Source organism: Canis lupus, chromosome 36, assembly GCF_011100685.1.
Source record: "Canis lupus familiaris isolate Mischka breed German Shepherd chromosome 36, alternate assembly UU_Cfam_GSD_1.0, whole genome shotgun sequence".
NCBI classification, from domain to species: Eukaryota; Metazoa; Chordata; class Mammalia; order Carnivora; family Canidae; genus Canis; species Canis lupus.
In genome coordinates this window covers 29,846,485-29,861,854 of record NC_049257.1, presented here as the reverse complement: position 1 = coordinate 29,861,854, position 15,370 = coordinate 29,846,485, and the positions used below count along the sequence as shown (strand labels likewise).

General features: G+C 37.5%; 1 protein-coding gene across 1 annotated transcript in view; it reads left to right on the top strand.

Annotated features, from left to right (window-relative positions):
- TFPI (tissue factor pathway inhibitor) overlaps positions 1-13,568 on the top strand; it is a 51,948-nt gene extending 38,380 nt beyond the window's left edge. Inside the window, 2 exon segments of the mRNA NM_001003243.2 lie at positions 12,564-12,743; positions 13,438-13,568. Coding sequence (NP_001003243.1) covers positions 12,564-12,743; positions 13,438-13,544 — 287 coding nt within the window. The 3' untranslated portion in view covers positions 13,545-13,568.
- Positions 13,569-15,370: the final 1,802 nt, after the last annotated feature.

Here is a 15,370-nt window from a genome sequence, read left to right as displayed (position 1 = left end):
CCCCCATCACGGCTGTGGGGTTGGCGTCAGGCCTGAAATGCCAGACCTTAGGAGCCACCAGGAGAACGGAAACGTGGCTACAGGAAGGCTGGGAGGTGTAAGGAGATGGGAGATCTAAAGAGGGAACGCTATATGTGTGTGCCCTCAGGACTTGCAGCACCATCCTATGGAAGGCAACCCCACATGCCTCCCCCAGGCCTCTCCCCACATCCCCATCCTTCCTCGTTTCCCTCAACCCAGCCTAAGAACCAGGATTCATTCATGAAATCTAAAGTATAAGCCTCTTTCTGTAAAGTGTTTACTTTTTAATGTGAAGTCTTAAAAAAAAAATAAGTGGGCGTCAAATGAATTAAATTCCCCAAGTTGTAGGCCCTCAAGCTGCGTGCGTTCCGGTAGCCCTTGAGAGGTCATAAAGGGCATGCAGAATTTCAGAGAGAGCTTGAAGACAGTATATGCAAATGCCGTTAGGTCCTTAGGTTAGATTCTTCCATTAGAGCAGTGAAGTCAACGCTGGGTGAATTGGAGTCTAATTTTTAAGCACTAGTTTGTGCATAATGATAACGGTACATATCTTTGTAGTTTCTGATGTGTTATCTGTAAAATTAAGTAATTTCATTGCATTGTTTCTTTGTGTCCTTCCAGCCCTGTGTCTTTCAATGACATTTTGTTTTATCCAGTTCAGTGTCACATGTTGAAAAGCACGCAAAATCTCACTGTGTGAAAGATGTGCAAGTTTAGAATAACGGACGTAATGGGCTTAAAGAGACGTGTGATGCAGTATATCTACTAATAAAATAAATGCATGAAATCAGTTTTCAGTATGTTTCGGTATTTTTTGCTTGGATTGCTTCACTATTTCAAGTAGAGATCTTCATTCGTTTATCATTATAATGAACGGAGTAAGTTAGGGGATGATGGTTTTGCCTTCACGTTTCGTGAAGTATAGAAATCGTGATTTTGGGCAAGCACACTGCCAAAAGAGAAAGGAGGAGACAAAATAAGGGTGAGAGAGAAAATAAACTTCCGACACTGTCTGATAAATGTCCCAGGTTTTTATGTAGCTGTACAAGAAGAAGTATAAAAATCAAACTAATGGTTAATAACAGTAGATTATCAACTAAGGAAACGGTAAAAATTCACAATATGAATTTAAATGAAAACAATATTAATAGCTTTAATAATATTATGAGGATTTTTATTTAAAATGATAGACATTTATGGGGCCCCTGGGTGGCTCAGTCAGTTAAGTGTCACCTTCAGCTCAGGTCATGATCCCAGGGTCCTGGGTTTGAGCCCCACATTGGGCTCCCTGCTCAGTGGGGGCTCTGCTTCTCTCTCTCTGTTTCATTCTCTTACTCTTCTCTCACAAGGAAATAAAATCTTTTAAAAAAATTAAACTATAGACATTTAATCCTTCATACTAATTGCATTTAAAATTAGGGAGAATCTCAGGATCCCTGGGTGGCGCAGCGGTTTAGCACCTGCCTTTGGCCCAGGGCGCGATCCTGGAGACCCGGGATTGAATCCCACATCTGGCTCCCGGTGCATGGAGCCTGCTTCTCCCTCTGCCTGTGTCTCTGCCTCTCTCTCTCTCTCTCTCTCTCTCTGTGTGTGACTATCATAAATAAATAAAAAAAATTAAAAAGAAATTAGGGAAAATCTTCCTCCTTTCTTTGTCTAGAGAATTATCTTATTTTTTTATGTATGTATTTGCCTCAAAACCTAAATTCCTCTAGCCAGTGGACTCCTTTTCTTCTTTTTCTAGGAGTATTCATTTCCCATTCTTTTGTTTATATTTGTATTTCTGCTTTCAAGATTTCTTTAATATTTATACCATATATGTGATGCTATTGATAGCATACCATTAATAAAGTTTTAATATTTCTGTGCACATAGTTAATAGAGTCCTCTCAATAGAGCTCATTGGTAAATGCTTATAAAAGAAAAATTAATATCCTCAAGTGTTCATACCAATTCTGGGCTTTTTTTTTCTAAAGGAATTATCTATTTTATTCTAAGATTTTTTTTTTAGAATTTTGATTTAAATTCAATTTAGTTGACATATATATTATTATTATATTATTATTAATTTCAGGGGTTAATTTTGTGATTCATCAGTTGCTTATGATTCTGGACTTTTTGAGTGGACTTGACCCATTGATTAAAAAAGTGATTTGGGGTGCCTGGGTGGCTCAGTCGGTTAAGTATCCAACTCCTGATTTCTGCTCAGGTCACGATCTCAGGGTCGTGAGATTGAGCCCCACATCAGGCTCTGTGCTCAGTGAGGACGCTGCTTGAGATTCTCTCCCATACCCCCTGCCGCCGCCCCTGCTCTCACTCTCTCGTGCTCTCTAAAATAAATTAATCTTTTTTTAAAAAAAAAAAAAGTGATTTATTTTCATGGTTCTCATAGCCCTTTACTTCTCTATATCAAGTCTTAATAGCTGCCTTGGGACTACATCAGCTCTATGATATTTTGGAAAAATCTTCTGATCGACTTCAAAAGCCTGCTGGCAACTCTGCCTCACACTTGGTCTCTGACTATGTATTTGACTTACTCCTTACTGCTTCCTGGCAGCCTCTAGGCCAAGGGAAAATGATTGATTATCATTTTGCAAACCATTTGGGTACCTAAGGCTCTCTCTCTCTCTCTCTCCCCTGATGGTATTCGATGTATAACCTACTGGCCAGATTCCATATACATATTTAAAAAATTGATAGAAAAGAACATAAGCAAAAAACATAAACATATACAGACACACACATACACCTTTTAAAAATTTTTTGGTTATCATTGGCCTTTTGGAAGAGATGTCATACAAACTGCCTGAATGAAAGTCAGACACCATCACTGATGCAATCAATTTACAGATTTGCAAGAAAATACTGTCGCCTATTTGGCCTCTTGTTGAAGATTTGCTCATGTAGATTATTACCATGTATAATCTACAGAGGCCCCCGTGTAGTTGCACGTCGTGGTTAATCACCAGCACTGTCAACGACTCTGAAAACCCCACTTCATCAAAAACCCACTTAAATAGACCCCCCCATAAGCATCCTGTTTTTCATAATGTGTTCTCAGACCCAGACACACAGAAACTTTCCTCCTCATTTATGTCTGATGCCTCTTATGCTGATTTTCTGACAAACCAGCTTTCTAAAAATAGGTGACCTATGGAGAGGATCCGTAAGACCTTCTACTTCCCCACAGCACAGCTGGTGAGAAAGAAAAATGTAGCGCTTCCCCTCTGCCAAGACCGCTGCCACCCAGACACGGTCACCCTAGGTGACCACTGACTACTGCTGCTAATCCTTTTCTTCCTGGACCTTCTCTGCTTTTAACAAGAATAGATTTCACCCCCTTTCCCCTCCAGAGAAGTGTTTCTGAAATTTGAATACAGATACCTTTAAAAGAAAAAGAAACACAGACTTCTAATGTGTAAATGAAATTACCTTGTACGACACTAATCGTATACGGACAAGTAAAATATCTCATTATATGTCCGACCGTCCTACAGCTCCAAGTCAAAACTCATTCACACGTGAATATAAGCGACACGCGAATGAACTAAAAATACTACGGTGATGGCACTTTTTAATTGAAGTATAGTTGACGTACAACATTATATAAGTTTCAGGGGTACATTCATGGTGATTTGACACTTACATTATAAAACAATCCCCATAAATCTAGTTACCATCTGTCACCATACAAAGTCATGACAATATTGATCATACACCCATGACTTACTCTATAAGTGGAACTTTGTCCCTCTTGATCACCTTTACCTTTATTTTGAGTACTCCTCTAGCCCCTTGCCCTCTTGCAACCCCAAGTTTGTTCTCTGTATTTATAAGTTTGTCTTATTTTTTAGATTCCAGTGTAAGTGAAATCACATGGGACTGGTCTTTTTCTGACTTTTCATTTGGCATAATACCTTCTAGGTTCAAATGGAGAGATCTCGTTCTTTTTCATGGTTGAATGATATTCCATCGTGTGTGTATTTACACACACATCTTTATCCGTTCATCAATTGATGGACATCTGGGCTGCTTCCACTTCTTGGCTATTCTAAAAAACACTGCAGACAGTGTAGAGATGCCTAGGTCTTTTCGAAATAATGGGTTTGCTTTCTTTGAAAACCCAGCAGTGGAATTATCGGATCACGTGGTATTTCCATTTTTAGTTCCTTGAGGGGGCTCCATGCTGTTTTCAACAGTGGCCGCATCAATATACGCTCCCATCAACAGCACAGGAGGGCTCCTTTTCCTTCACATTCTTGAGAACACTGGTTATTTCTTATCTTTTTGTCACTAGCTATTCTCACAGGTATAAGGTGATAGCTCATTGGGGTTCTGATTTGCATTTCCTGGAGGATTAGTCATGTTGAGCCTCTTGTGTGTTTGTTAGCCATCTGTCGCTCTTCTCTGGAAAAATGTCTGTTCAGGTCATGTCATGTCATGTCATGTCTGTTCAGGTCATCTGCTCATTTTTTAATCAAATGGTTGTCATTTGGGTGTTGAATTGTACAAGCTCTGTATACATTTTGGGTATTAACCACTTTTCAGATATATCATTTGCAAATAGCTCCTCCCATTCAGTATGTCACCTTTTAGTTTTGTTGATTGTTTCCTTCACCGCGCAGAAACTTTTTAATTTGATGTCGTCCCACTTGTTTAGTTTTGCTTTTGATGCTTTTGCCTGAGGAGACAGATTCCTACAATATTGGTAAGACCAATGTCCATGGGTTTACTGTCTACGTTTTCTTTCAGGAGTTTATAGTTTCAGGTCTTTAAGTCTTTAATCCATTTTGAGTTTATTTTTAAGTAAAGGAAATGGTCCAGTTTTATTCTATTGCGTATAGCTGATCAGTTTTCCCAAAACTATTTATTGAAAAGACTTGTCTTCTTCCTCACTGTATATTCTTGCCTTCTTTGTCATAGGTAAATTGCCCATATAAGCTTGGGTTTATTTCTGGGCTCTTTCATTCCATTGATCTCTGTGGTCTATTTTAGGTGGCACAGGTACCTGATTTTAGACAGCACATCCCTATAATTATATGACTTTGGTATTTACTGCTACAGAGCAGGTTAGGAATGAGGAATAAGGTTAGAAAAGCCTGTGCTACTCTATGTTGTAATTCTCCGACTACCCTACTTCTATTTGAATAATGACCAATCTTTGTAGGAAAAAGTTTAAAACACATTATTGTAAGAGGTATTAATTGGGAAAACCCATGTCTTTTCTAGGCCATGATGGCATGTGGTTTCTAGTCTTCTGTTTCATCTTATTGCTATTAAATGGATAGCTGACTGGCCAATGCAAATATGATTACAGAGTACACACAACCCTGGAACTTTGCTCTGTTATTTCTAGAATTAGTCCAGGTTGAATATGCAAACATGACAATTACTGCCTGTAAATATTTGAGCTCTTTGAACACTGTTTGGCTCAGCTCTGTTACTTGTAAGACTTGTTTCCAGTTTCTTCACTTGATGACCTATTATGATTAACTATCTTTTTCCTGTTCAAACTTGAAAGACTTCAACTTTACGTATGTAACTTACGGTAGGAAATATGTAAGACATTCTGAACCTGAGCTTCAAAGCAGAGAGGATTTGGAAATTGGATATAAAAGGCAAGTTGTGACAGCTTTCTCTTTATCTGGTAACTATTAAATTATCTTTGCTCAGTTCTTTTTATTTTCTAGTCAGTTTTCAGAGGATGTATCATAGTAGTTAAGAGGATTGGCTTTATTGGGCAGAAAGGCATGGGTTTGTATTCTAATCCTGCTATTTGCCAGCTCTTTTTTTGTGGCCTTGAACAAATTATACAACTCTTGGCCTCATGTTCCTCGTTTGTTATATGTGGAGAGTAATAAACTCATAAATTTTTGTGATTTAATGATGACATATAAAATTCTTATTCCATGTTTAGCACACAATAAGGGCTCAAAAGTATAAATATTTGAAGGTTTTGATGGCAATTACCTAGGGTCAATGGACATGTATAGCAGGAAAAAATAATCAGGGGTGTTATTTGTATACATTTTATTAGTGATACTTTTTTTTTTGACATAACTAAAGCCTGTAACCTTGATCTGAAGTATCTCCATTCAATATACATAATACTATGATTATCTGAAATAAAACAAATCAAAATTTCAAAATAAAACACCAACACATATTTATGTCTTTGGATCATATTCTCTAATCAGAGGACTTGTAAACCTGTGTTTCCAACTGTATCTTATGACCTGAGGTACAAATCCATTATACTTGCTAATGTCAGTTCAACCAATACTGAGTGGCTCCTATAGGATGGGGATTGTCACAGGGACTGGGAGTCTGTGAATAACATGTCAGAAAGGTGGTTTTGTTTTTTACAGGCATGCCTATGAAATGGGGTGGGGGGGAGATAACAGAGGTGACCTCAACGCCTACACTCTACGCTAAGACAGAGGGCTGCACCCGTGCTGTGGGGGACAGAATCAGGATCTTGTGCTTCCATCGAAGGGTGTCAAAATTAAAATTTTGTCTTTTTCTAGACCTGGGTCCTGCCTTCTACCTAAAATCTTGGATTCATTTGTGTAGATGCTGGCGAATCCATGGGCATAGCTCACAATTCTATCTTTATCCGGGGATTTTTCTGAGTAAAGCTACAATGAAAGAAAGTCATGATAAAATTATACATCATAAAACTGTTAGGACTATGTTTCATATTATAATTGTATTTCATGATATATTTTAAAAATTTCATCTTCTAAGTCAATCAGTCCAAACATACCAGAATTGTCTTCCCTGTAGCTCTCTCCCTACCCACAGTCAATGTGGTGGTTAATGTTATTCATTTCCACTACCCCTGCTTCAGTTAGGCCCGTCTTATATTCCCCTTTATTGCGAGTCTCCTGCAGGACTCTACCTACGCGTGTCTAGGGAGGATGTGTCAAGAAAGAGCAGAACTATCCTTTTCATCCTTCAATACTTTCAGTTGTTCATTAATGTCTATCTCATAGATTCCAAGTATATTAGTAATCAAAAACCTTAATTGGATCTAAATCAACCCTTCCAGCCCTACACCCCGCTATCCTCTCTATGCACTCTTTTCTTCAGATAGCCTGGAGTTTGCAAAATACTCCAAACTAGGAACATTCTGCCTTGTGTGCTGTCCTTCGCCCATCGCCCCCCATCTCTTCCACTTGTTAAAATTTCATTCTTCCTTACAAGCTGATCAAGGGACTAAATAAAATGTTTTCACCCTTTACTAAAATCTTACAGGGTTTTCAATTTTCCAGATGTCTTAAGGAAAAAATTCTTTAATTACAAGTCATAATTATCTCAGGATAAATTATATTCATAACAGCCTCATAGTTTGTAATTTTACCATGGTTTGCTTGCTTTGTGGCTTTATTTAGAAAAATCCATGGATAAAGATAACTTTGGGAACTCTGCACAGGGATTAGACAGTCATCCAGGTAAAGAAATCCAACCCAATAAATATCTACACAACTTTTCTTTGTTAACCTGTGGAGGCTTCCCTCCTGGGGAAGGTGTCTTCTACTCTATCCCTCTTGACCTTTCAGTTTCATGTGCCCTAGCAGCCTTCTTTTTACATTTTACTCTCAGCTAAGTTACTGTACGTGTAGACAAAAGAAAAAAAGGGGGGGGGAAGCTCCACAGTACTCGTTTCCCCATTCCCTACGTTTTTGTCTTCGAGACAGAATGTCAGTCTCTGTCCATCTCACACCAATCCTCCCATGGTAGTGAGTGGAGATACTGCTTTTCCTATCGCATAGATGTACTATCTGTAAATAATAAATTTACAGGTGACAGGTTTGTTTAGGGACTTCTAAACATCACCATGGAAATACAGATTTATATAAACATTTAGTGGAAAATTCAGCGGCATGTATCAGATTACAAACTGAGTATAGCTTTTGCACAATTCTAATTTTAGAAAGAACTTTAGAAATATCTGGACCAGTGTACAAGGATGATCATGAGCCATTATTTCTGGAATTGGAAAAACAATCTACATCCTCATGAGTAATGGGTTGACTAAATATACTTTAAATGAACACTCTTCATATTAAAAAGACTGAGATATACATAAACAAATATGGTAACATTCACAAAATATTATCAAGTAAAAAGGCACAGAGTAGAATGCTAATCTATGTTTGCCTATGCAAATAATTTGGAGGAAAATACACACCAAAACACTGATAATGGTTAAGTTACAGGAGTCAAATTATAGAGAAACTTTGTTTTATACTTGTTACATACTTTTGTATTAATTCAGTGTCTTACAATGGTAAATTATAATTGCAAAGCTAAAATCTTTATATTTTTCTTTGCTAGAAAATCATGGGGAAAATGTGTTATTCAAAGGGAAGATTTATTATTCAATTCCCTAAAACAATGTCAGAAGACAAAAAAAATTGTCAGCAAGTCATGGAGTAATTCATAAATCCTACATTGGTCTGGTAAAATGAAAGCCTAAATATTAGGCATGTAAAACGGGGACAGAAAGACACCATGGAAAAGGTTCAAAGTGACTGTAACACGTGAAGTTCACAGTATACGTTTCAGAGAAAGTTTACATAAGCCACTTTAAATATAAAATGGATTTTGGAGCGCCACCTTACAGGTTAGCAGCCTTACTAGATCATGGCAGTGGATCCTGAATTCTGAAGCCCATCATAGACCCTCTAAGTGGAAGCTATTCAACTCGTTATTAGTGGCGAGATCAAGACAGAATGCGTTTGGGCATTAAATCCCCCTTGGAAAATGAACAGAGAAGTCAGGTTAGTGTCTTTTTATTCTATCGTAAATACCTGTGAATGAATATAATCTAGACCCTAAAATTACATTGTGCAACTACTTCAAAACCTTTATATTTTCTTTCATTCTAGATATTCATGTTTGGATTTTGACTAGGTGAGTGTCTGTATTTATCTAGGATAAATATGTTCATTGAAAACAATCAAGCATCTCCTCATAAGGTGCAAGAACCTCAATTTCCTCACCTTTGGAGATCAAAACGGATGATGATCAAGGACCCAAAAAAGCTTGGGGCTAAAATGTCCTTGAGAAACCAGCTGCTTCATTATTTTAATGATATTACTGCCTATGCTAAAGTAATCTTATGATATTCTCTTTTTTAGACAGGAGTGGGGAGGGGCAGAGAGAGAGAAAGGGAGAGAGAGAATCGCAAGCAGGCTCCATGCCCAGCGCAGCACCCAACACCGGGCTCAAACTCACGGCCCTGAGATCACGACCTGAGCCAAAATCCAGAGTCAGATGCCCTCCTGACTGGGCCACTCAGGTGCCCCAATCCAATGACTATCATAGCTACTTAGACTTCAAATGATTTTTAGAGAAATTAATTAGTTGACACAGGAAGTATAATTCACGTTCTGAAGAATAATGGCCTTATAAAAACTCCCCAACTGATAATTACTGAATTAAAACTTTTAGAAGTTATATCATGATACATATAACTTATATATAACATATATATATAACTGCTAAGTTATAACTGAAATTAATTGCGAAGAATGTGTTTTATATATATAAATGTATAGAAAGATAAAAAACACATTCTTTGCAATTAATTTCAGTTATAACTTAGCAGTTATATATATATGTGTGTCATATATATATATATATATATATATATATATATATCTCACAACATTCTTCGCAATTAATTTCAAATTTTAACCCAATTTCAAATTTTAACCCACTGTATTTTTAGCATTAGGAACCCCAATATTGATCTGGGTCAAAGGAGAGTTGTATTCGATGATCTGTGCAGGTGGTAATTAAAATCAGGGCAAAGTGAGGTAGATGAACACCTGTCATCGGGTCGGTCACGGACAGATGCTTTTTGAGTAGGAGCCGGTATCTGGTAAGAGGAACAGCTCAAGTCTATACACCGGTTCCCAGGAGTCGGAAGCCGCGTAGCAGACATCCTCTGGTGCAGAAGCCAAGAGTGTCAGGTAGAGGAGACCTGATGCCAGGGACAAATGAACAGGTAGTGACACTCTCGAATGGCACCTGTGCTGGTCAACTCTCTGTCTGCTTTCAAACGAATCCCCCTGCCTTCTCCTTGCTTGTCCAGTACCTCCATTGTTCCCTCTCCCTTGGCTTTTGAGTAGACTTGGTGAGCGGCAGACGCTCGGTGGGAGACTCGGGGACCCAAAGCAGACAGAAGCGAGGGTACCTGTCCCCAGCAAACCTGTGGTGTAGCCTCTGTGGCCTCGGAGCCGCCTCCACGGTTGCCCTCAGTCCAGGCATTGCTTGCTCCAACCTAGCTTGCTCTCATTTTGAAATAGCCTTGATTTTGTTGTGCGGCCAGGTGTACTACAGGTCGAGGGAAAAGAAGGAGGAATTTACTTTGTGTCGTCAGAAATTTCTCTCTGTCCTGGAATAAGAAACTTTAGGTGGAACATTGCTATTAAGACATGATAATCAACATCTGTGAAGAGGACGTGCACAACCCGCAGGTGCCTCCATGTATTCCATCTTCAACTTACTGTGGGCCGGGAAATCGTGTGTACAAAATGCAAAATGACACTGCTGTAGAAGTCCCATCATCAGCTAGGAAGCATCTGTGGGGACTTGCTGAGAGTTTTAAAAATAGCACCTTTCTCTCCTTCTGGGGTTAGGCTAGTTGCTTGAGGAGTGTTTCTTTTGTTTCTGGATACAGGTGATGACTTTGGAAGCTCATGGAGACAGAAGTGGTAGCAACCGATAACCATCTCACATTGTAGGTTCTGGATTCATGAGAATCCAGAGCCCAAATGCTGGAAAAGCCTGCGCAATAGCAGGGCTCAGCTACAGTAGAGCTCTATTCACTGTCAGAAAACCCATCCTACAGACGCCGTTAGGGCGGGCAGGGACTTCAACAGCCTCTACTGAGTGAGGCCCGCCTTCCCCCCAAGAGTGTTCAACTTTTGATTTATGATGGCGATGATCATGCACTATAACCCCCAAATAAAAGGACATAAAAGATAAATTAGACTATAGGATTTTGAATGCTTTAGTTTTACAGATCCGGAGGTTTTATTTTTAAAATTAGGGTTTATAGACCTAATCAAATACCTAAATAATACAGTATTCTTTATGTGATTACAGTTCTTGAATTTTGACACAGAATTTTCTTTTCATCTCTCAACAATGTCTTCTATATTCTTTCTATAGTATTCCCACTCCTATTTTCTGGAATTTCTCTATGACATGAGCCATTATATCAAGACACTCTACTCTTTATTTAAATTATCAAGAAAGGAGGTAAATCCAGATTCTTATTTTTTTTCCAAGTCTAATTGGGATTATACTATTGTTCATTAAGTTATAGCAGATCAAATAATTCCTGCATTTTCGCCTCAAATTGTTTCCCTCTATTTCTTGTCAGTCTTTTTATCTGGGGTTTGCTTGCCCTCAAAGCACCTACCGCCTCCTGCCCAACCCATTGCCTTCATCGGCTGGCTTCCTCAAAGGTCTGTTTCCGGCCAGTGTTGTACACTTAGCGTTCCCTCTTTGTCTGCATCTGCTGTGCCACAACCCGCTAGTTGGCAAAGCCACCAAGGTCTTCTTATATTGATTTCTCACCATCGGGCAACTTGCCTGCAGTTTGGGTTCACTAATATCAAGTGGTTTAGGTCTGCGGCGAGGGCACCAGCTTCCCCTCATTGACAGGAGTTTCCGAAAGAGCTGAAAATTCCCCTTGTATGGAAACGATTTCTCTGCTTTGCCTTCAGAAAACAAGCGATCCTTTTAATCACCCGGGTTGCATTTTCTTTCTTCTTTTTGTAAAGTGGCTGGTCCCAGTAAACCTGTGAATGTTCCATCTTACTGGCTTTGGCGGTGTTCCTTCCTTTGCAAAAATATCTAACTCAAGGAGACCTGATGCTTCAATTCACAAGAAAACCTTTTTGCTAAATCAAACCAACTCTCCAGGGATCCTTCTCTGAAACAGAAAGTTAGAATTTGCTGCACCTGAATTCCTGTGCTTGAAACCGGGATTGTGTTACATCATCTAGAAAACCCAACCCAACCCAACCCAACCCAACCCAACCCAACCCAAGCTCTTCCTCAGCATCAGTGTGTACGTCCTACGATGAATAAGGGTTCCTCAGCAGGACTTTTTCCTCCTGTTGAACAGTCATGAACAAAAATGATATGGCAAACATTGATAACTTGTTAAAGTGACTATGGTTAACAAATTTTTGTACACTTTTGCATAGTGGGTTCCCTTATTACGTACAACTAGATTTTTCATTATCAAGAGAAACCATAGCACTGCCCTTTAACAAATATACCTACTTTTTTATTTACTAGAGGAAGGTCTTACTGTGGTGGACAGTTGGAGGACAGGAAAGCCTTTTCCTAGAGTTGAAATGCAGGAATTTCACGGAGTCCTACTTTTACTCATTCAGATTATTTATTGTCTTATAGTAGGTGTACGTACAACAGTAATCAATAAACAATAAATAATATGAAAGTGTCAGAATAACCACCATATAGGATTTACCATGTTTTCTTGATGTTTTTAGAGTTCTACGGTCCTTCCTGGTGTCTGACCCCAGCAGACAGAGGGCTGTGTCACGCCAACGAGAGCCGATTCTACTATAATTCAGTCATTGGGAAATGCCGCCCTTTTAAGTACAGTGGATGTGGAGGGAATGAAAATAATTTCACTTCTAAAAAAGCATGCCTTACAGCTTGCAAAAAAGGTATCAAGGACATCCTTCCTATTAATTCACTGGCGTCTAAGACAACAAACTGCATGGAAATTATGAACAAAGTTTAAGAAAATATTATGAAATTCGTTCTATTTATAATAAGAAACCAAATATTATAATTTAACTACTATATGTCCCCCTTTCAACTACATTTAGAGGATATTGCTGCAGATGTTAACTACAATTCCTTGTAACGTGTCTTTCACAGAAAAATTTATTTAAAACAAAACATTTTATTCTTTTAATATTTACAAACTAAGCTTTCATTTTAAGTGATGATATCAAAATGTGTTAAGGCTATCTTATGATGCACAACATTAATGTAGTTACTAACTTTTTTCTGAATATAAAAACAATGCATGTTTATAGAGTCTTAATATATATAAATAGAAACCCCCATAATTCCATCAACCATATGTTTGCCTTAATAAAATGAGCATGAATTTCTAACTGAAGATGAATAATAAAGATCAGTAACATGCTTATCCATTTTTGCTAATTCTTATATATGTGAAGTGACTTCCTTAGAAATACGTTGTTCTGCACAAAGACGAATTAAAGGCTTTTAAGCCAATTGTTTTTGTTTTAAATATCAAAAGATAAATTTGAGAACATTTTAGATAAAATGTTTTATTGTATCACTCTATTACTTTATTATGCATAATTGTTTCTCTTCCTTCTGCAGGTTTCATGCAAAGAATATCAAAAGGAGGATTAATTAAGACCAAAAGAAAAAGAAAGAAGCAGACCGTGAAAATAGTATATGAAAAAATTTTTGTTAAAAAACTATAAATTTGTTACACTATTACATCAGCTCTAAATATTTTGGATGAAGCTTTTCACTATATTTTTTTTCTTTCGTGAAATCCTTTTACTGAATATTTCCATGAGTTTTCTATGTACGTATTAACTGCTATTAATACATTTGTATCAGAAGTCATTTCTTCGTCTAATCAAAGTGCATACTCAAGGGCTGACTACTATGCATTTACTTATTCTCTCAATCCTTTTCTATTTCCCATTGGCTATAAATTATCATATTACTGGCCACATCAGATCAGTCCACTTTTTCCTTTGGTGACCAGCTGTTTGAGAATATGGTCGTGTATATGATGATCTCCTTTATAACCTATGCACAGATTAAAAAATACAGCTATTAAAGATCAAGCACGTTTTGGATTTCACATCTAAAGTGCTGCCAACCACTTTCTTCTGTAAGGATATCACTCTATTATGCATTTAACTAGAGCTGATACTAATACAATTCCATCGTGTGCTTCCCTCCTTACACGTACTTTATCTCCTTTGGCATAAACCAGTACCTCAAATCAATCTTGAGCCAAACCACTATCTGAACAAAGAGTCAACTTTATTATGTGCCTGCCTGATTTTGATTGATTTAACTATTTTTTTTACTTGCTTATGATCCATGATCATGGGGCAAAGGGAAGCTTGGTAGAAAGGGAAGTTTTTAATGGCAATCAAAAGAAAATTGTTCATGTACTTCCTAATTTTATTGTTTAACAAAAATCTCTCTTACACCAAATAGTAAGAATATTTAAATCTAATGAAACTTACTCATTTATCATTAGGCTTTGCACATAGTATAACCCAGTAACTCATGTGTAAGGCGGGGAAAAAAAAGTCATTTTATTTCTGTAAAAGAGGAAGATTCTACTAGAAAATCTATGTACTTATTCACTCTCAGTGAGCCAACCTTCCCTTCCCGTATTCCTTCCTTTCTCTGCTGAGCCACGTACCCTCCGGCATTTCAACAGCCTCCTAGAAATTTCAGTTCGATAATGTTCATCTCCAACTTTGTATTTAAATTTGAACTTTTCATCTAGAAACAACTACTTCATGCACTTAGTTTAGATGACTTCTCTCTAGCGATAGTATTAGAATTCCACTTGTTCCTCAGCCTTGAAAGTTTGAACCCAATCTTGACTTCTCAGTTTTCTTCATACACATATTTGATCAGTCTCTCAACACTGCTACTTCCTTTTTCATAAGCTTCAGCTCCAGGCCTTTTGTCCCTATTGCATTCTTCACATCAGTATTGATTTAATTCCTAAGAATCAATTCAATGTATTTCTCCACCTCTCAAAATTCACCAAGGACTCACTAATTGGTACTTACCCCTACCCCATCCCCCACAATTTCATTTTGATATATATATTTTTTGACTTAACTACTGCTCTCTTTCTTGACTATTTCAATTTAATTAAAAGAGTATATAGACACTGTTCACTGAACACATCTTTAATTACTCAGCTTATTCATGCTGATTTCCAACCTAAAAATATTATCTCTTCCTATCTACATGAATTCAGGGTCCAGCTGATGTGAGCTATAAAAATCAGTATGTTTTGAGGCTAAATATGAAGTCCTAAGATATCATTACAAATCACTTTCATCCTGTGGCTTAAAAATTATATCATTATAAAATAGTGTCAATTTGTTCACTTAGAAATTTTATATCTTGATTATATAATACATATATATAATGTATGTGTATAATACAGATATACACTATATATATATAAGTAGTTGCCTTAAACTGGATCTTTGCTATGAAATTTGAGACTTTTAGATATCAAAATCCCTGTGACATATGG